This window comes from Typopeltis vanoorti, chromosome 16 (assembly GCF_054136105.1).
Source record: "Typopeltis vanoorti isolate ZY-2024b chromosome 16, IOZ_Tvanoo_1.0, whole genome shotgun sequence".
NCBI lineage: Eukaryota > Metazoa > Arthropoda > Arachnida > Uropygi > Thelyphonidae > Typopeltis > Typopeltis vanoorti.
The window spans coordinates 48,986,576-49,010,529 of NC_143564.1; the positions used below are offsets into that span (position 1 = coordinate 48,986,576).

Consider the following 23,954-nt stretch of genomic DNA (forward strand, 5'->3'; position numbering starts at 1 on the left):
CTTCTACCTTAGTAGAACCTTCTGTGGGACCATAGGCACAAATGTCTCATTGTCCAGTTCCCCATTCTCATATTTGCCCACATTACTCTACTTGAGACTGACTGCCATTCAAGAAGATTAGCCTCGTATTTTGTGTTGAATACTATGGCTACTCCTTCTTTTCCTTGATTGCCATTGCCTGAATATAACATTTTGTATTTATTGCTCAGAAAGTTCTCACCAGTTTTTGTCTTTTTTGTTTCAGTCACCCCTATTATGTCGATCTGGTATACTTATCTAATTCCTCAGCTAGCTACATTTCTTTGCCATTCAGGCTTCTTATGTTGATAGTACCGATCTTTAACTCTTGTGATGTCGAGTTTTAGGTGTGTTTTCAGATTTGTTCCAGTAGCTGACTTTTCGCTGTTCGCCCTGGTTCCTTGGCGAAAACAATGAGGGCCTTATTTAACTAGGTGACGACCCAGCCGGCATGAAATTATGTCATGTTGTACCATCATTTTTTATTTTGGTTTAACCAATAAAAATACAATTTGGTTGGCTAAATCCCAAATTGCTAGCCCATTCTCGTTCGTTCAGTATCCAAGTAGAAAACCCAACAGGGTGCACCACGAGAAGGTGAGGATTGGACGTTAGGTCAGAAGCCCTGATCTGTTGACTGCATTGCTTTAAAGGCTGTGTGGAGGTCTCCTCTCAGTTATACAGCTTTGACCTTTTTCAGTAACAATGATGTCCTATTTTTAGCATTACAATTGTTTTTTTTTTTGATTTAGGATCCTGGATTAACTACCGTCCTGTTTATAGTTACTCTTAGAGAGGTAGGTTCTGTGGGTCTAATATGTACCTTCCATATGTTTGGGATTTTTAGACCATCATTGTTCAGATTGGGGTGGTTGATAATAATCTCACAAGCTCCCTTAAATTTGCATTCATTCCATGTTTTGGTGTGATGTAGACAACCAGTGACTATCAGACTTTTCCAGTCAATTTTATGTCAGGTGTTCAGGGCATGATCAGTAAGGCCAGCTTCACCATAATTATTATATTTAATGTGTTGTTTATGTTATTTTTGTCTGATAGGAATTGTGTATCCTGTTTCTCCTATATATGGTATGTTACACGTGCAATAAATACGATATACTCCAGGGTGTGCCAGCGGAGGGAGTGGGTCTTTGGATGAGTTGAGCAAGCTCTTTAATTTTGCAGGAAGTTTAAAGGTGACTTTGAGGTTTTATTTTTGTTGTATTCTGTTTATTTTATCTCATGTCCCTTTAATGTAGGGAATGGTTATAGTTTTATTGTAGTCTGGTTTGTCTTTGTTTTTTATTGAGGTCTTGTAGAGAATTTTGTTAATAGTGTTTTGACTCTACCCATTTTTTTAAAAAAGTATTGCTGATAACTTTAAATTCATCTTTCATTGCATGTTCATTGGAGCAGATCTTCAGAGCCTGTTTTTTAGAGTATTAATTACACCTAGACTTTGTGTTGGGTGGTGGTGGGAGTTTATGTGTATATATTATCCAGTTTGTGTTGGTTTCCGGTAAACAGTGAAGGAAAGATTGCCAAAAGGAAGATGCGTGACAAGTGTATCTAGAAACGGAAGTGTGTTCTGTTTTTCAATCTCAGTTATTAATTATATGCGTTTGTGTTGTTTGTTTAGGTGGCTAAGGAATGTGTCTGGTGTCTGGCGGCCATGCCACCAGATCGCAAAAACATCGTCAATGTATCTAAGCCAGACTTTGGGTTTTAAAGGAGAGGAATCTAAAGCATGTTGCTCAGAATGTTCCATATAAAAGTTAGCAATATGGGGGAATAATAGCAAGCCCATGGCTGTGCCTGTGTTTTGTAGGTAGAAAGCGTTTTGCCATACAAAATAACTAGAGTGTAATACATGTGCAAATAGCGCTGTGATATCTGGAGAGAATTTGTTCTGTAAAAAATGTCCCAATCAATGACAGAAAATGTTCTGTCATTGATTGGGACATTCGTAAAGAGGGCAGAGATGTCAAAACCGACTAATAAATCATCTTTTTCTAATGTAATGTCTTTGATAATGTTTATGAAGTGTTGTGTGTGTTTCTGATATAGGAGGAGGAATGACCTACCAACTCCTTGAGTGTTGGTAGGTCATTCCCCCTCCTATATCAGAAACACATAACATTCATAAACATTATCAAAGACCTTATGTTAGAAAAAGATGATTTATTAGTCAGTTTTTGACATCTCTGCCCTCTTTAAGAATGTCTTAATCAATGACACAATCCTTCTTTTACAGAACAAATGCCCTCCAGATATCACAACGCTATTTGCACATGTATTACATTCTGGTTATTTTGTATGGGAAAACGCTTTCTACCTAAAACAAAGGCACAGCCATGGGCTTGCCATTATACCACCTATTGCTAACTTTTATATGGAACATTTTGAGCAACATGCTTTAGATTTCTGTCCTTTAAAACCCAAAGTCTGGCTTAGATACGTTGACGATATTTTCGCAATCTGGTCCCATGGCTGCCAGACACTGGACACATTCCTTAGCCACCTAAACAAACAATGCAAACGCATATAGTTCACAATTGAGATTGAAAAACAGAACACACTTCCGTTTCTAGATACACTTGTCACACATCTTCCTTTTGGCAATCTTTCCTTCACTGTTTACCAGAAACCAACAGATACTGGCCAATACATACTCATAAACTCCTACCACCACCCAACACAAAGTCTAGGTGTCCTTAATACTCTAAAAAACAGGGCTCTGAAGATCTGCTCCAATGAATATTAATTGAAAGACGAATTTAAAGTTATCAGCAGTACTTTTCAAAAAAAATGGGTACAGCCAAAACACCATTAACAAAATTATCTACAAGACCTCAATAAAAAACAAAGACAAATCAGACTAAAATAAAACTATAACCATTCCCTACATTAAAGGGACATGAGATAAAATAAACAGAATACTACACAATACAACTCAAAGCCACCTTTAAACCTCCTGCAAAATTAAAAAGCTTACTCAACTCATCCAAAGACCCACTCCCTCCGCTGGCCCACTGTGGAGTATATTGTATTTATTGCACATGTAACATACCATATATAGGAGAAACAGGATGCACAATTCCTATCAGACAAAAAGAACATGAACAACACATTAAATATAATAATTATGGTGAAGCTGGCCTTTCTGATCTATGCCCTTACATAGAATTGACTGGAAAAGCACAAGTTATCTACATCATGCCAAAACATGGTATGAATGCAAATTTAAGGAAGCCTGTGAGATTATTATCAACCCCCCCCAATCTGTACAATAATGATAGTCTAAAATCCCAAACATATGGAAGGCATATATTCAAACCATGGAACCTTCCTCTCTAAGAGTAACTATAAACAGGACTGTAGTTAATCCAGGATCCTAAATCAAAAATAACAATTGTAATGCTAAAAATAGGACATCATTGTTACTGAAAGAAAACTATCTATAAGAAAGAATGTTTATTCATGTTATCATATATAATATAATTTAACTTGATGAAGTTTCTAAATAATTTAAATTTTTTTATTTATTTTTTCCCCCACTGGAGGTCAAGCTAATAGAATAATCTATGATCAAATCATTGTTTCTCTAACTTACTGTATGTAATGTAACTCAGCTTATCCTGTATATTTGTATATGCTCCAGATGATGATCTTAATATGAAGATCGAAACGTCGTTAAATTAAAGGAGTTATTTATAACACGGTTGCAAAGTCCATAATTTCTAATATGAATAAAACATCTACCATCATCTTTTATGGATCTTCTTCTCTTAATATACAACAGAATACTTGCAGAGGAAGAGTTTCTGGATTCAGTCAGTTGTTATTGCTATTCCAGAACGAGGAAAGGATCCAATACAAACAAATGGACTTATTGCTCTGACCAGCTGTCTTTGTAAGATATTAGAGAAAATGGTTAATGTGAGACTTCTCTGGTATTTAGAAAGCAACAATCTTCTCTCCAATACACAATGTGGTATCCATAGATACTCAATTTTAGACCATTTGGTTTGTTTAGAAACTTGTATAAGAGGGGCATTTCTGAAACAAGAACATCTGGTGTCAATTTTCTTTGACATGGAAAAAGCTTTTGACACAGCCTGGAGATATGGCACATTAAAAGACCTCTATAACCTATGTCTCTGAGGATACCCTCTTATATTTATTAAAAACTTGGTCTGGACAAAATCTCCAACTCAGATTATATCATTTCCCAAGGCTGTCTTAAGTGTGTGACACTTTTTTGTTAATTCAATCACTGAACAGCTTTTTTCCACTGTAGGCAATGCTCTATATGTTGATGACTTCACAATTTACTGTCACTCTCATAACAGTAAATTGTGAAGTAATTGAAACGCAATCAGTGAGTAATGATCATATTTCTCTATGGACTCTTAGTCACAGGTTCATGTTTTGAACAGAAAACATTGTCTGTGTACACTTCTGTTGAAAACATGCTTTTCACACTGATCCTGAATTAAGAATGGAGTGAACTGTTATTCCAATAGCAACAGAAGCGAAGTTCTTGGGACTCATCTTTGAAGAAAACTTACATTCCTTGCACACATTCAACTAAGACAAAAGTGAAAGAAAGCATTGAATCTCCTTTGCACTTTATCCTCTACTGAATGGGATGTTGATCGATCTTCATTGCTTCATTTTTATCATGCACTTAAACGTTCAGAGCTGGATTTTAGCTCTGAAGTCTATGTTTCTGCAAACCTGCAATGGTTTGATAGCTACTGGTGCCATTCACATGTCAGCCACTCAAAAAGTTGAGTGTTGAAGCAAATAATCCGGCTCTATCACTTTGACGGAAACAGTTTTCTCTTAATTATGCCCTAAAGATAAAGTCTCTTCCAGATCATCCTACGTGGGCTAGTCTCATTTCTCTGTGTTGGGAAGCTCAATATCACTTGCTTCAGACTACCATACGTCCTTTTGTTGCATGTGTCAAAGAGAACATGCAAGCTTTTGGCATGAATGTTGACAACATTGCCTGCAGCAAACATAACAGCATCCCACCATGGCAGGTTTGCACTCCATCCTGCAACCTCTCACTTTGTCAACTATAGGAGTCTCGTATGCCATCATCTAATTACCTGTAGTTGTGTAATGCACACAGAGTAGCCCACTCTGATTTTGTGCCCATCTATACTGATAGCTCAAGAACTGATGCCTATGTTGGTTGTGCTGTGTTTCCTGGCATTACTTTCTCCAACCAGATCCTGCCTGATTGCAGTAATTATACAGTGGTGTTGTATGCCATTCAGCTTGCACTTTTGCATATAAAAGAAAACTATCAACAGTGTTTAATTTATACTGACTCATTGAACTGTTTACAATCTATCTCCTGTCCTATGTATAATCCACATCCAGTGTTGTATGAGGTGTTACACCTGTTTCACAAAACAAAACCCCTTAATTTTGAGGTTCGGTTTTGCTGGATTCCCAGCCACATTGGAATTAAGGGAAATGAGACTGCAGATTCAGCCTCATACTTTTTCCATGTACTGTTTGACAATACCATATACAGACTACAGACAATTTATAAGATTTGAAGCTAATTGCTCAATGGCAGTCATCATGACAGGAAGGATTGACAAACAAGTTATATAACATTAAGCCTGAAATTAAGCATTTGCATTCTAGTCAACGTAGAAAGAGAAGAGAGGAAGTAATTCTTGCTAGGCTCCTCATAAGTCGATCATCTTATACATTTTTATTTACTGAAAGCTGATGACCCAGTTTTGTGTGTGAAAAATGCAATACACATCTTCCTATTTGTCATATTCTGGTGAAGTGCCAGCACTTTACATGAGAGGAATAAAATTTTTGCCTATTTAGACAAGCCATATGCACTCAAACAGGTGTTATCAGACTCGGGCAGATTGCATGATGTTTTTAACTTTCTTCAAAGAATTAATTTGTACAAACATGTTTGACTAATTTTGTTTATATGTAGATAAGGCATTGCTTTACTTAATTTTTGTACATACATTTTGTTTACTAATTTCTCACTAACTTTTTATGTACTGCTGTAATTTTATTTATATGATATAGTTAAGCTGGTTAACAGATAAATCTTGTAATATTTCTGTATTATTCAGTTTATTATAAACCAGTGTTTCTTAAACTGTCCTTAACTTTTATATGTTTTTCATATATATTGTATGTTTTCTTGATTAAAATATTTTGCAGGAAGTGGTTCATTGTCATGATTCCTTTCTGATCATTTATGAAAATTTGCATAGGGGTTTTTGAAAAAAGAAATATTTTTGTATTGGATTCCACAGTCTCAAAAAAAGTTTAAAAAAATGCTAATATAAATTATTTGGTAATCTCTAGGTCCACTTTAATTTGTTTTGCTTTTTAAAGAAATTACCTACATATACAATTCTTGCCCCTGAATGCCATGTTTTCGTCCTCTCATTTCTTTGTCCCACGCTGCACACAAAAAGCACTTTCTTCTTTTTCCGCACAGTTAATAATCAGAGAAAATAGTTCCCACCTCTCTAAATGAAGAAATAACAGAAAACAAAATATTTCTTTTCTTGCACAAGTGAGGCTTGTTTTTTATATACAAAATATTTGGTTGAAAGGGTACTGATAATACATAACATATAAGAATGATTTAAAACAGTATTCCAAGATGCCCTTAATTGTCATAGCCTAGTTTTTAAAGGATAATTCTTTATTTGGTTATTGAAGCTAGATTGATACATAGACATGATAAACTTATTACTTTATACATGTAAAAGAATAAGTATTTATCTTGGGCTCTTGGTAAAAGCAGTAATCTTATTATTGATATGTTTATGCAAATACTATTTTTTACATGCATATACAAATATTTAACATTTAATATGTATATGACATTTTCATGCAGATATCTATTTTTTACTTTAGCCTTAGTACTCAATTGGTTTTTGGCTATTTTATATTTTGTCTTGTAGTTTCCCAGTAGGGTCATTACTTACTGGCTTGAGAATGGTAGAAAGAATGCACTCTGTATTATATCATGTAATGGTATGTCTTTGTATGTGCTCACTCTGATGTGATAAGATGCCCATCACAAAATGTGTGTGTGTATATTAAATACTTAATTTTGTCTTTGTTATATATGTACGGGGGCTGTTCAATAAATAATAAGACTAATTTTACTGTCATGAAACCACTCATCACAATATTAATTTCTGTAGAATAAAGAAATGTTGGTGTCTGTATTAACAAAAGAGGTTGATAGATGCCGTATACAGGCTGATGTGCCAGAGTGTCACGTGACTAAACGCAAGCTTGTTTCAGCGTGCCTATGAGCCGCGACCAGTCGTCGAAATGGAAGCATCCTTGGAACAGCGTTATGCGATTAAATTTTGTGTGTGTTTGCAAAAATCTGCATCGGACACTTTTAACATGATACGCGAAGCTTTCCACGATGAAGCAATGTCGAGGGCAAGTGTTTTTCGCTGGCATAAAACTTTTAAGTAAGGAAGGCAAAATGTGGAAGATCTTGAACGTGAGAGAAGACCTTCAACGTCCATCACAGAGACAATGATCAACACAGCAGCGATTATCATCAAGGAAGATCACAGAATATTACTGTGATCACAGATCACAGTACGGCAGCTGCATGTTGTCCTGAATATTTCTGTGGGAAGTGTTCACTCAATCATGGCTGAACATTCGGGACTGAAATGTGTTTGCGCCCGATGGATTCCCAAACTCTTGACACCAGAGCAAATGCAGCATCGAGTGGATGTGTGCACAAAATGGAAAGAAAGACTGGAACAATAAGGCGAAAACTTCTTAAAACGCATCATTACAGCAGATGAAGCTTGGTTGTGTCACTATGACCCTACAATGAAACAACAAAGCAGTGAATGGAAGCATCCGTCTTCACCTACCCTCAAGAAAGAAAAACTGTAAAATCGGCTGGTAAAGTTATGACCATAATGTTTTTTGACTATGACGGCATTGTTTACCAACACGCTGTAGAACCCAGGAATACTGTAAACGGCTCGTATTATGCGGATGTTTTTCGGACAATGGTACAGCACATCAAAAGGAAGAGTCCATTGCTGAAGAATGGCTTCTTATTGCACCACGATAATGCAAGGCCACATATTGTGGTTGTGCAGTGGACGTTTTGAAGAAGAACAACATAGATATCCTACCACACCCTCTATACAGTCCTGATCTCGCACCGTGCGATTTCTGGCTGTTTCCTCAGCTCAAAAACCGCTAAGAGGCCGCCATTTCGAAAGCAACAAAACATGTGTAAAAGATGCGGAGGGGGTTTTGAAAGAACTCTCAAAAAACGGACTTTCACATGTGTTTAAGAAGTAGATGCAACATTGGGACAAATGCATCGCGTCTCACGGTAGTTACTTTGAAAAAGACCATGTAAATGATGACGATTAAAGGTAATCTGTTTTCTGTTTAAATATAGTCTTATAACTTATTGAACAGCCTCCGTATATACTAAAGTTCACCACATCATTCTTTATGTATTTGAGAAATAACTGTGGATGGCATCTTTCATAAATAATTCTAGTTTGTTGTGTTCCATGAAAGTTTTTTCAGTAGACATTAATTTCTAGAACTGTTTTTTTTTTTAATTTTTAGTGGAACCTGTGGCATAGTTACGTGTTGATTTATTATTTCTAGAACTGTTTCATGCTCTGGTTTGGCCAGGTTCTCTTTATTCACTGTTTATGCTTCTGCGACCGAATAATGACTTTCTCTCGGTTAAATATCCACACATAAAACTTAGGGGAAGATATCCTTCTTAATCTTGACAGATATATCAGCAAATCCTTATTAAAAGTACATCCCCAGAAAGAAAAAAAAACATAACCCCTTGCATTCTCTACTTCGAATGTTATTTCTCTCACTCACTTCATTATGCTGTTTTCGAGCATTACATCATATGGTATCAATGACTCGCTTGCGTCACATTAGAACACAGCAGTTCTAATACAAAATTATTGACGACTATTGATGTTGTCACTAATTTTGTCCATGGTGCCAGAACTGATGAAAATGAAACTTGCAACATTCAGTTAAATATATTTTCACCATTTAAAGGAATAATGTTAACCAAGTAGCTACTTGGCTAAACTGAAGGCAACCTATTGCTTTTTTTTTTAACTGTTTTATGTATATGAAAAGTTTTTCTTAAAGACATTACCAAGATCTGCACAGCTCACATAGTGCCTATTAATATCATTATTATATCTTGATATAACAAAATAAAGTACTGCTTTTAATTTTTGATTAATATTTATATTATTAATAAATGTATTTGTCTGCAGCTTTCTAATTTTTACATATTTTAAATATCTAATGTCTATCTTTCCTTTATAGATTGAGAGTCAGGCATTATTGCTTTATTCAATTGAAAGTGTAACTAGTGAACGAATAAGTAGGAAAGGATATAAAAAACTTTATCTTCAGTGGAAGAAGGTGTGTAGGTTTTTTTTTTCTTTTTTTCCCCATTACCATACATTAGAAATACAAGTTTTATATATACATGTTGATTATGAATTTTTCCTGTTACTTTTCAATTTGCAAGTTTTTTCTTTCTTCCATTGTGTTGGATGTATCCTGCTGAATAATCATTCTAATTAGAATTCTAATTAGCAATAATAATTGCTAATTAGAATTCTTATTTCTAATTGAAATTTTGATTATCATGGATTATGAGCCTCTGTAGCTTCATCTTTATTGGAGCTTTTCATCTGAATGTGAGTTAGCTAGTCTCGTACGAAGATGGCAGGATTCTTTTTTTCCTGGAAACTTGAGTTTTTCGTCCTACAATACAGGCGAACCAATCAGAAGAACTCTTGTAGTATAGAGACATAAAGAGACTGTGGAAATAAGGATTAATCACCCAGTTCTGTTGGATTCTGATTTTGAAAGCCTACATAGTATGGTGTGGGGTCTATGCGTAAGTGTAAAATGGAAAGAAAGGACCATGGGTTAAAAAAAAAAAAAAAAGTTGATTAGAGACAATGGAAAAGTAACCTTGTTTGGTTTTGTTGTCTTCTCTGCCTAAGAACGAGGAGAGAGAGGCTCAGATCACTGTGATTGGTGGAAATTTATTAGGCCTACTTCAAACAGTACTAAGCCCACCTCTTTTTTTTGGCTGAATTGCTTATAAAACAAACTAATCAGAGGTATTACATAATTTATAGTATCATTTTACTATGTAATATTTATTTTATTATTATTCTGAGACTTCTAGGGAGTCATCCTCTTTGAAGGAGGCCATGGATCACCCACACCAGCTGTCAGTACTTTCTCTTAAACTTATTCACACTGGATGCAATCACTATTTCAACAGGCAAGCTGTTCCACTCACTCACTCCTCTGTGAGAGAGAAATCAAATCTAGCTCTCATCCCTTTCTTAACTGTACACACAGACTTTGATGTCCCCTTGTTCTCCTCCAACTTTTATATAAGAAAAAATTTCATCAGTTAATGCTCTTTCAGAAGTTTATAGACCTCTATCATGTCATCTCTCTTTCTCCTGTTTACCAGTGTCTGCAGTCCACATACTGTCAATCTGTCCTTGTAAAATACATTCCATAATTCCAATATCGTCTTTGTTACTTTTCTTTGCACCTTTCCACAGCTTCTTTACCTTAACTTTACCTTAACTTTACTTTAACTTTACCTTCCACATCTCCTTAACTTAATCCTTAACTTAAAGAAAAACAAAGATATCATCATTGCCAAGGCTGATAAGGGAAATTCAACAGTCATCTTTAACTCTGAAGTCTATTATGATAAGTTAAATGTATTACTATCAGACAACTCTACCTATAAGATCCTAGACAAAGATCCCACCATAAAAATCACAATGAAACAAACCAACTAATCCCGTAATTGCAACATTTGGCCACAAGAGGTGAAGCGAAGAATAAAATCCTCACATCTCATTACTCCCAGACTATATGAGACACCTAAAATACATAAAAAGGATATACCTCTCAGTCCAATTGTTGATGGGAGATCATCCCCAACTTACCTTTTGGCTAAGCATCTTGTAAACTTATTAAATAACAAAATAAGATCAACAGAATCCTATATCAAGAATAGTCAGCATTTTGTAAATAAACTCCAAGCCATTAAGATTGAACCAACTGACATATTAGCCAGTCTGGATATTGTGTCCCTCTTCACCAATGTACCATAGAAGAGGTAATAAACATCATTCAAGAGCTCTTTCCTCTAGACATCACATACATGTTTAAACACTTCCTTCAGTCTAATTTCTTCAAGGTTAATAACACCATATACCAACAATTAGAAGGCCTAGCAATGGGAAGTCCGCTATCACCATCTTGTGCAGACCTTTTCATGGAAAAACTTGAAAAAGAAATTCTCTCAACAATCTCCCCTAGACCATCTATACAGTGGAGATATGTTGACAATATCTTCATTATATGGCAAGATAGCTTAGAAAACCTAAAATTGTTTGTGAATAAAATCAACTCCATACATAACAAGATAAAATTCACTCTGGAAGTTGAAAACAACAACCATCTGCATTTTCTAGATATCTCGATAAAAAGACAATCAAATAGTGTCAATTTATCTATTTACAGAAAGCCGACAGACACTGGAAAATACCTTCATTATACTTCTAACCATCACAAGACACACAACTAAGCATTATCCATAAGTTGAAAATTAGAGCACGTAAGTTTATATCAGAAGAGGAGGATACAGTGACTGAAATCTCACTAATAGCCAAAACATTATCACAAAATGGATACTCTCTGAACATCATCAAAAAATATCTATACGGTGACAACCCCGGACAAGTAGAACCAAACTCCCAGCACATTTCTACTAGTGATTCCCTTCAAGTCAATTTCTTACCAGAATACTAAAAGCCCACAACATCAGAGTGATCTTCAAACCAACCACCAGCATCAAACATTTTTTAGGATCAACAAAAGACAAGGTGCCATTCTACAAATATCCAGGAGTATATTACATTCCTTGCTCCTGTGGTCTCGCCTACATCGGACAAACTTCACGGAGTTTGGAGATCAGACAGAGAGAGCATGTTGGTGATGTACACAACAGAAGTATTTCTTCTGGCTCAGCACATCATTTCTGTACGTCTAACCACACGATAGAGTGGCATAATAGCTCCATGCCATATTTAGACGACGATTATAGACATCGTTTATTCAAGGAAGCTGCAGGTTAAAAACTGGTGGAAACCTCAACAGAAACCGGGATACTATTCTTAACAGTTCATGGAAAAACCTCATCCTCTCTCTCTAAATCCATCTGAACTACAGCTAGCTAGTAATCACATTATGTGTTTACAACAAACACGCATGCGTGATAATGATTAAGAACAATAAGTCCACTCAGTCTCTGTCATGCGAATGTGCAACCTTAGCTACTAGTGTTTACAACGTTTTTAATGTTCCTTTCAATTTGCATTTACTAGTATTTTTTATTCTTTTCCGTCGACGCCTTGAAAAAGCTAGACAGTTTGCTAGCGAAACTGGTAGGCAAAGCATGTTCAAATGTATATGGTCAGTATTAAACAATAAGTTTTTTATACTTAAACATGAAGCATATTGGATGTAATAAATTCTGTGCTTTCTGTATGTGTGTTCAGTGAAAATAATTTTTCTTAATGTCATACAATTACAAGGGTGGTCTGAAAAGTTCTCAGTCTTGACCATAGATGACAACACTATCGGCAAGAGATTTTTTTTTCTAATATGGTACATCTGTCATAAGCATCCATGTGAAATTGCAAGTCATTCTATCAAGTTGTTTGTTTCATACAGCTGTCTGAAGCAATGTCTGTATCCCTTGAAATGGATAAAATTGAGTATTGTGCGGTTATAAAATTCTTTGTACAAGAAGGTTTAACAGCAAAAGAAATTCATTTGAAGTTCATAAATGTTTATGGGCACTCTTCTCCTTCATTTTTGACAATTAAGAAATGGGTTGCCGAGTTTAAACATGGCCATACCAGCCTTGAAGATGATCCATGTGAAGGAAGTCCAAAAAGTGTAACAACACTAGAAATCAATTGATCGAGTGCATGATATGGTATTGGACAACTGGCGAGTCATAAGTGCATGAAATTTCTGAGACTCAAAAGAATGTGTAGGATGTATTTTGCATGAAGAATTGCATATGAAAAAGCTTTGCGCAAGATGGGTGCTGCGGTTGCTCACAGCAAATCAAAAATGAACTTGTATAAAAATCTCTGAACAGTGCTTGGAGCGTGTTAACAAGAATTAAACATTTTGTGCATCAATTTATTACTATGGTTGAGACTTGGATTCACCATTACACACCAGAATCCAAACAGCAGTCAAAACAGTGGACAGAAGCCGGTTGTTCAGCACCGGTTCCATCAGCAGGAAATGTCATTGTGTCGGTGTTTTGGGATGCTAAAGGCATTTTGTTTATTAATTATCTTGAAAAGGGTAAAACAATAATGGGAATATTATTCCAATCTTTTAACCAGACTAGACGAAAATATTCGTGAGAAAAGACCCAGTTTGCAAAAGAAAAAAAATTATCTTTCATCAGGACAATTCACCTGCCCACAAGTGTGTTTTGGCAGTGGGAAAATTAAGTGATCTGCACTATGAATTGTTGGAACATTCACCCTATTCCCCAGATTTTTTCTCCCCCTGACTTCTATCTCTTCCCAAAACTAAAACTCTTCCTTACTGTCAGTGTTTTTCTTTGAATCAAGAGGTGATTGCAGCTGTAGGGGTGGGGGGTATTTTGCAGATCTTACTGAGAACCACTACAGGGACGTGGTATGGTGCTGGAGCATTGCTGGAATAAATGTATTAGTCTTAAGGGAGATTATGTTGAAAAATAAAAATAATTTTGAAATTATAAATTCGTTTTTTCATTGTTAGGCAGACCACCCTCTTAAAATGGATCAGGAAAATAAGACTTTTTTTCATTTACTGTTGCACAGTTTGTTTTTCTTCCTTCTGTATAATAATTCATTTATCATATCACTAGTGTCCTTCAAACAAGAAAGAGTAAACATAATTTTCCTTTTATCATTCTTTTTTTTAATATTGAAATAAATTCCTATTGAGTGTCTTTTTTCTGGTTCTATCCATTTTAATTATGCTATTAGTTTGTCAGCAAATATGATTCACCTTTGCTGAAAATTTGATTTTCTTCCTGTCTGTTATTTCTTGAATCCAGCTGTTACTCTTCCATGAATCTCTTTGCTTTCTGTCTGTCTGTTACATTGATACTGATGCTTGAATCCAGTTGTCAATCTCTGACGAATCTCTTCACTGCATCTGTTCAATTGTTGTTGGACCAGATGGCAAGCAGAAATCAATAATGGCTGCAAACTTGGGAATATCTTTGCGACAAACAACTAGTATTACTGTACACTTAACAAATTCCATAAACTAAATAAAAATCATTGAAATTATTGCAAGTGTTATATCTGGTAAGTAGAGTTAGTATTACTGTACACTTAACAAATTCCATAAACTAAATAAAAATCATTGAAATTATTGCAAGTGTTATATCTGGTAAGTAGAGTTATAATCTAAAACATCTAAAACAAAAAAAATCTAAACATCAATATCCATACTCTAATTTATGATAAATGCCAATAGTATAAAGTTATGAAACAAATCAGTTAAGAATTTTAACATACAAAAGCAGTGTTGTAAAAAGATTCTTCTTCTTCTGCAGCTTATCCCACTTAAGTAAGGTCGCTGTTTCTATTGGGCCTCCTCTACATCCTCCTGTCTTGGGCTGTAACCACGTCCAAGTTCTTCATCATCAGGTCCTCCTCCATCTCTTCTTTGGCCGTCCCTGCTTCCTTCTCCCTCGCACATCCATTTTGATGACCTTTCTTCCCACATAATTGTCTTCCCTCCTCGTCACATGACCAAACCATCTCAACTTTGCCTCCTGTATCTTTGCACCTAAGTTCATGACTTTCATCGTTTCCCTTACGTAGTCATTTCTCAGACAATCCTTTCTGGTCACACCACAGATCCACCTAAGCATTTTCATCTCTGCTACCTCCATCCTGCAAATGTTATTTTTCCTCATGGCCACAGTTTCCATAGCATACATCATAGCTAGTCTTACCACTAGATTGATATTTTGATTTTTTTTTTTATACCTACCCTACATTAAAGCTACAACAGATAAACTGGGTTTGCTTTAAAACAGCAGAGAATTAGAACGGTCTAACACAGGGGTTCTCAACCGGGGGGAAAGGTTTGGGACCATAGTGGGGATGGATTATGTGTTATGCAAATATTTTAAATACTGTATGCTTTACAATTAAAAAAGATTTCTTAATAGTTTATCATTATATTTAAAAATTTTTAATTGATGGCCATAATTACTGAAGTCATTAGACAGAATTAACTATAGCGTGAATCCATAAATTTAAGATATTAGGACTGTAAAAAAAATTTTTAGGTTGTAACCTATTAATTTTATTTAGATACATCTGTGAAACTGAATATGATTTTCAGAATTCAAGAGATTAACAAACATTTGTTACGAACCAAAATATATTTGACATATTTAGAGAATCCGATGTGTCGCACACGTGTGATCTTCACACTAAAACATGACTAAATAAGCCCTGCCTTTCAAGTCAGTTACATCTTTTCAAACTGATAACAGCAAAGTTGTTGTAGCAATTGTGATATGCTGAAGTGGTAAGGGTAACATTAAGATTATCATCGCTCTGCTTTCACTTGCAGTATTTTGAGATGTGTATAGTAGTATGTACATGTACGTTTTTTACTTGTACATTATTTTTTCCCATCATGAGTGTTAAAAAAGATACAATGATTGATATATTCAATATGGATTCAATCTATCATCAGTGGAAAAGAAAGGCTTCAATGTGTTATTTGTAGCAAAGCTTTGTCAAATGATTTTATGAAACCAACAACATTGGAGCAACATTTGCAAAATGTTCATCCTCAATGCAAGGACAAGGACAAAAGCTTTTCTGAACGTCATGGGAATTCTCTCAAAAAGATAAAGCTGGATTTAACAGGGGTATTCCAAGAAATGAACCACAAGGTTACCGAAGCTTCCTGTCTTAACACTGGATATAGCAAATCAGAAAAAACCACATACAATTGGAGAAACTTTTGATCAAACCTTCCACTCTCAGATGGTGGAAATTATGTTGGGAAATGGATTGGAGTAAAAAAATTGCCGCTATTTCACTTTCAAAGAATACTGTTCAAATGAGGATTAGTGAGATGGGCAATGACATCAAGGATCAAATTGTGCAGGCGATCAAGTCTGCAGTTTCGCTTATTTGCAATTCAGCTTGATGAATTGATTGATCTGGCATCATGTTCCCAGTTGTTAGTGTTCACAAGATATGTTCACTCAGGTTTATTTGAAGAGGAGTTTCTCTTTTGTTCTCCTTTTGATACAACTACTGAGGCCTCAGGTATTTTGGAAAAAGTTCCATCTTTCTTTGAATCAGAATCTATTGTGGGATAATGTCTGTGGATACTGTACAGATTTAGCACCAGTTATGTTGGAGACAAACTCTGGATTTCAGGCTTGTTTGAAAAAGCGAGCTCCAAAAGTGAAAGGCATTCATTGTATGATCCATTTCAAGGCACGATCTCAAAAACACTTCCAAATCCATTAGAGAAGATTTTGGATCAAACAATTTATATTGTGAATTTTATCAAAGGAAGAGCTGACTTTTCAAGCAGAGGACATGGACATTGACTTAGATGCATGCCATCATTTGCTTCTTTTCCACACAAATGTTCAATGGCTTTTAAGAGGAAATGTAATTCAGCGAGTACTACTTGTGCTTAGAGATGAACTGAAATTATTTTTTCAAGTTCAGGGTAAAACAAAATATTTCGCCTGGTTGGGTGATGTGGAATGGATCGTGCACCTTGCCTATTTGGTTGACATTTTTGAGCAGCTGAATAAACTGAATCTTCAGAATCCTAGGAATGAATACAAATATCATATATTTATTAATTCCTTAAAAACTTTTATGAGTAAGTTGTGAAGAAAAAAAGTCAAGATAGAAAATGTTACAATGTTTGAAAAACTGTCATCAATTCTTGTTGCTGGTGAAACCAACAACAAGGTGCTTCCAGAATTTATGAAACATGAAATTTTGCAGCATTTGACAGCACTGTGAAATGAATTCAGCCAATATTTTCCTGAACTTAGTGATGAGTTGAATTTAGTGCAAATTCCATTCAAGTTGTCAGTGGAGAAAGTTCCTGAAGATCATCAAGATGAATTTCTGGAGCTGAAGACTGGTTCGGGAGCAAGAGATATGTTCAATGAGAAAACGATCACAGAATTTTTGCCCTTGATGTGCAATTCCTACCCAAAAGTGGCAGAAAGATATTGGTTCCATCTGTGGTGACATATCCTTGTGAGTCAGTCTTTTCAACTTTGTTCCAATTGAAAACGAAACAACAAGGTAGGATGGAGATTGAAAATGACCTATATTGTGCCCTTTCAACCACTTCTCCTTGTATCCAAGAATCGGTGAAAGAAAAACAATCAGATTTTTCATCTGAATAAAATGAATTGCAATATCCTGTCATTCTTTTGCACTTTTTGTTTATTGAAGTAGTTTTGTCCGTTAATTAGTTATGAATATAAGAAAACTATTTTTATTCAATTTTTAAAATCTATCAACCAACATTTTCTATTGCTACTAAATGTGTAAACCTCCATCATAAAAATAATCCCAGTGAATGTATATGTACTAATATAGAAAATTAATGAAAGATTTTCAATATTGGTCCATTTTATCTGAACGCACCTTTTAGTCACACAATATTGGAAAGGGGGGAATGATATTCAGACATGGTAAAAGAGGTGCATGGACCAAAAAAAGGTTAGAAATCACTGGAACAGATATCTGAATATTTTCTACCTCCTGAGAGAAATCGAGGGCTTCCAGGATCATCTCTCCATCCTTGGTGCCTACAGTATTTCCTGTCATTTGTAGGACGTAGTATTTTGGAGATCACCTTGGTCAGAAAGAAAGAACATGAATGCATTCACTACCAGCAGCATAAAAGTAGAGTAGTCCAGAATTTGTTGGGCTAGTCTACTTTTAGGCCATTTCAGTAGATGAAAGAAAGCTAGACTGATTCACAAAATTGCAATTTCAATTTAAATCTCACTTTAAAGCATAAACTAATTGAAAGTGGCTCTAGTTGTATAGAATCCCATTTAACTGCAACAGAAACTGATTGTGTGGTACACAATCAGTACAAAATTTTGCAGCAACCTCCCCTTCTCATGATCAATAATCACAGAAGATTACTACGAGTTGCACTGTCACTTTCATGTATGTGGTTGTCTTGAGAATGTTCTCAAGGCCATTTCATTTTCAGTTTAGAGTGTGTAAAATGCCTTTGAGAATGTTACCTTAAGGTTGCAAAATGGTAGTGCATAAATATTTAATTTAGTTATTTTTAGTTATGGTTTCAAATCACAGTATTAGAAATATTTAACCTTGTATTAGGTTGAAAAACATATTTAATTAATTGAATTATTTGCACATTGATGTATACATTTTTATTTAATATATATTGTTTTTTAATATAGCATCCATCTGTCCTTGAAAAATACATTTCGCATCTTTCTGACTTGGAGCCATCTTTCTGTTCAATAATTCTGTGGGGCTATTTGATAAGATTTCTCTCAGAAGATAAATCTGGCAACCACATTTTGAAATATAAGGTATGAAGGTTAGAATATTTTACATTAAGAATTCTGCATTATAATGTTATGGTCATGTTTATGGTCGTAAATATAACAATAGCATGATAGTTAAACATAGCTGGTGTCAGACTGTGGTAATGCTGTACATCCCTGGATGGACACAGAAATGAGACATGATAACTATTAATTTTTATTACTGTTTTATAATTATGTAAAAGTTAAACATAAAAATAAGACCACCAAGAAAGTTTTGCAATTTTTGGCTGGTACTATTCTTCAGCTACCTTTATTTGTATTTATTTTCTTATTTATCCCATCCAGACTTTGCTAATATACCATTTGGTCATTTATTCATTTTTTAGAATTCATAGAATATATTTTATTTTGAATATAAAACTTTAAAAATAGATATCCAAATTATATTAAAAAAAAGGTGCAATTACACAGCCATCCTATTTACACAGCTGATCAAAAATGTTATCATTTTTGTTGTCAGTTTAACTGTTATCATTTAAACTGACTACTTCAGTCACCTAGTTTGATTAACATTATTACCATATATGCTAAATATATTATCATTCATTAACACAACAGTTGAATCTAGCTTTCTTCTTTTTTTGTTCTCTGTAGGCTAGACTATTGATTGTCTGACATGTAAATATGTACAGCCCAAATTGTTTTATATATTTTGGGAATAAAAATGTTCAAATAAAAACCAAAATTGAGACAAATTTTAGGCAAGATTACAAGTACCAATTTCCTTTTAAAATCTGCCCAGTCTTGACTAATTATGTAGGTAACTGGACTAACAGATAGACAAAATGAATTTAATAGACCCTTAACTAGCATTGTTGCAAAGTGCCCAGTGTGTACTTTGTATAAAATAAATTTTATGCATTTGATTTTTATTGATTTGTAGGCCGCAATTTATAGACAAAGTAAGATGTATGAAATTAATACAAACAAATCAATAAAAATCAGCACACTATACTTTATAGAGAATTTATTTGGTCAAAATGGGGAAACTTCACACCATTTTATGTATGTTGATGGCAGTCATGCCACATGTGCAAATCTCCAAAGACCAATACAAAAATTGACTAATTTTTATATATCGTCTTTGTGTATTTGGCCATTAAAAATATAATTACATCTTTTCACTTTATTAATATGATTTAATTTGTTTTTGTATGAATTGCTTTTTTTTTTTTTTAAGTTCAGAATATAAAAAAAACTCTTTTGATTTTTGTGTTCATTGTATCATCTGATGTATAAAGATTGATATTAATTGTATGCAACAATTTTGTTTAAACATTTGGTATTAAAATGTGATAATGTTGTTTAGTATGTTCCCCCATCCCCAAGTGAAATTGTTAGTAAGGGTCAAAGCGGTATAACTGAGAGGAGACCTCCACATAGCCTTTAAAGGAATGCGGACAACCGACCAGGGCTTCTGACCTAATGTCCAATCCTCACCTTCTCGTGGTGCACCCTGTTGGGTATCTACTTGGATACTGAATGAACGAGGATGGGCTGGCACTTTGGGATTTAGCCGACCAAATTGTATTCTTATTGGTTAAACCAAAATAAAAAATGATGGTACGACATGAAAAAATTTCATGCCGGCTTGGGCGTCACCCAGTTAAACAAGGCCCCCGTTGTTTTCGCCAGGGAACCAGAGTGAACAGCGAAAAGTCAGCTACTGGAACAAATCTAAGAACAAGCCACAGCTCAACATCACCAGAGTTCAAGATCGGTACAATCAGCATAAGAAGCCTGAATGGCAAAGAAATTGAGCTAGCTGAGGAATTAGATAAGTATACCAGATCGACATAATAGGGGTGATTGAAACAAAAAAGACAAAAACTGGTGAGAACTTTCTGAGCAATAAATACAAAATGTTATATTCAGGCAATTGCAATCAAGGAAAAGAAGGAGTAGCCATAGTATTCAACACAAAATACGAGGCTAATCTTCTTGAATGGCAGTCAGTCTCAAGTAGAGTAATGTGGGCAAATATGAGAATGGGGAACTGGACAATGAGACATTTGTGCCTATGGTCCCACAGAAGGTTCTACTAAGGTAGAAGTGGAGGAATTTTTTGAGGCTTTAGAAAAAGCAACTGACACAATGAAAAAGGAAAAGTTGGTCCTTGTTGGGGATCTAAATAGCAGAGTAGGAAATGATTGTGAGACATACAAAAATATTTTGGGAAAATTTGGAGAAAAGAGCAAAGCTAATAATAATGGCAAATATCTGTTGGATTTATGCTCAGGACATGGACTGGTTATTACTAACATTTTGTTCCAGCATAAAAATGTGCACAAATTCACATGGAGAGAAGAGGCAAGGAATAAGGAAAGTCTCATTGACTATGTTATTGTTGATAGTGATGTTTTCTCCCTGGTGCAGGATACCAGAGTGTACAGAGGATTTGAAATTGGAAATGATCACTATTTAGTCTTGACCAGGATAAAATCGAATTTCATATTGAAAAGAATAACATGTAAGAAAGTTTTAAAGCGAATAAAAGTTGAGCGGCCTCAGATGTGAACTGTAGACTAAAATACACAAATATTATTGAAGAAAAAACGAAAGAGTTTGAGAACAGGAATCAAACCTTGGAGATTCGGTGGCAAACTCTGAAGAAAACATTGATTGATTCTGTCAGAGAGGCATGTGGTGAGGTTGTCTGCAAGGATAAAAAAATCAGAGCTCCCTGGTGGACACAGGAAGTTAAAGAGGCAGTGAAGGAAAAGAAGAAAGCATATCAAAAGTTCCTGTCAAATAAGTCAGCTTGTGTTCTTAGAGAATACAGAGACAAATGCAAGAATGCTAAACAGTGTGTAAAACTAGCTAAACAAAAGTCATGGGAGGACTTTGGCAAGAATATAGAAAATAAATATCTAGAAGGTGGCAAAATATTCTGGAGGTTGTTGAAGAAGCTAAGGAATGGAGGAAAGAGTGCTGTAAAAGGAGATAGAGATGATAAAGGTGACATGAAAATGGGAGAAAAAGATATCCTTGAAGTATGGAGTAATTACTTTGAAAAACTGCTAAATGAAACAAGCAGTGATGACAGCACAGTGGTAAAAAACACTGACCAGGCATGCAGTCAGGAATACATATCCATACTTGAAGTAGGAAAAGCCATCAAAGGCTTGAAATGCGGAAAGGCAGCAGTAGTAGATGATATTCGACCAGAAATGCTGAAGTATGGTGGTATAAGAGTCTTACAGTGGCTGCACTGCATAGATCAGAAAGCCAGGACAGAGGGCCAAATTCCCAATGATTGGAGTAGAGCTCTCATAGTACCCATATATAAAAAAGGAAATAAAACTGAATGTGAGAATTACAGAGGTATTTCCCTACTGAGTGTTCCTGGCAAGATCTATGGAAGTATAATTGAGAAACGGTTGAGAAGAAGTGTTGAAGAAAAGCTTGGTGAAGAACAAGCTGGATTCAGGCCAAATAGAGGCTGTCAGGATCAGATCTTCACTTTACGACAAATAGTCGAGAAAGCATGGCAATATAATAAAGATCTGTATTTAAGTTTTGTAGATTTGGAAAAGGCATATGACAAGGTGCCAAATGAGAAGAGCTATTCAGTATGCTGCAGTTATATGGTGTCAATGGGGCATTATATCAAGCAATACTTAGTCTTTATTTGAGTTGTGAGTCAGCAGTTAGAATTGTAGGAAGTACAGGAAGATGGTTTAATGTTAAATCTGGTATGAGACAAGGATGTACATTATCCCCTCTGTTATTCATTATCTGTATGGATCACATTATGAAGGAAAGTGGTATTAAACATGATATCAAAATTGGAGATGTTAATGTCAGCTCTTTGCTTTATGCGGATGATGTTATACTTCTAAATAAATCCGCTACAAGTCTGCAAGAATCTGTGACTAAATTGAATAGCTGTTGTAATAGATATGGTATGAAGGTCAGCAATAAAAAGACAAAGACAATGAAAATAGGCAGAATCATTGAAAATGTCAACTGTGCTGTGAATGGAGAATCTGTGGAACAAGTGAAACATTTCAGCTACTTAGGCACGATTTTTAGTGAAGATGGTAAATTCAATATAGAAATAGACAACAGAATCAGCAAAGCTGGTATGGTAGGAAGTCAATTGAATAAATTCATATGGAATAAGAGAGAAATTAGTCGGAACACACTAAATTAGCTGTATACAAGAGTGTTCAAACCAGTTTTAACTTATGGATCTGAGAGCTGGGTCAGAAGTAAAACACTTGACCAAAGACTAGAGACCACAGATATGAGAGTCCTGATAAAGATTATAGGCATGAACAGATGGCATCAATGGCAATATCATATTAAAAACGAGGATATTAGGAAAGAACTTGACATTGTCAACATCCAGGAATGCGTTAGCACGGCTAATCTCAGGTGGTATGGTCACTTAAACAGAATGGGCAAAGAAAGATTAGCAAAACAAGTGTTCTCTGCCAGGTTGGCAGGAAAATGACCCAGAGGAAGACCAAGATATAGGTGGATTGATATGGTACAAAGTGCCTTAGATGATAGAAATATAAGATCTGATAATGTTGGAGTCTTGACAAGTAACAGACTGACTTAGAGGAAAATTGTAGATAGGAAGTTAGTAATGATGTAATTTTTTTCATCTAGTACTATCATATCCTGTACACCCCTTGAGGGTACATGGCAGGAATTTGATGATGATGATGATTAACTCCTACTACAGCAAAGATCACTACAAATTCATTTACTGGAACAGATTGTTTAAAAGTTATGAAGACTTTTATTTAAAAATTTTTATTTTAAAAGAGATACTTCTTATTGGTCCCATACACAAGAGATCAAAGAATCTATGAGCATATCAGTGCTGTGTGGGGTGCAGATGAGTCCTGAGATTGATCTTTTTTTAAAGAGTTGCAGGTTGTAGTTGTTTGTGAATACTTCATGAAGAAATCTGTTCCAGAAGACAGAAGTGGATGGAATAAAAGAGGATGAATAGTAGCAGGTTCGATGTGTTTGTAGTTGCACAGTAAAGGAGTGTTGAACAGCTGCAACTTTTGTATTAACAGGTACAACAGAAAGTGGAGGAATGATTGCTTTCAATTCACCAGAGCAGTGACCATGGAAGTACCTGTAGAACAGACACAGTGCTGAAACACTGTACCTG

General features: G+C 35.1%; 1 protein-coding gene across 1 annotated transcript in view; it reads left to right on the forward strand.

Annotated features, from left to right (window-relative positions):
- The window catches only part of l(3)80Fj (lethal (3) 80Fj), a 770,029-nt gene that overhangs the window by 44,869 nt on the left and 701,206 nt on the right, over nt 1-23,954 (forward strand). The window contains exons 5-6 of the mRNA XM_090405954.1: nt 9,403-9,501; nt 18,665-18,799. Of these exons, the coding sequence (XP_090262080.1) occupies nt 9,403-9,501; nt 18,665-18,799 (234 nt within the window). The remainder of the gene's footprint in view (nt 1-9,402; nt 9,502-18,664; nt 18,800-23,954) is intronic.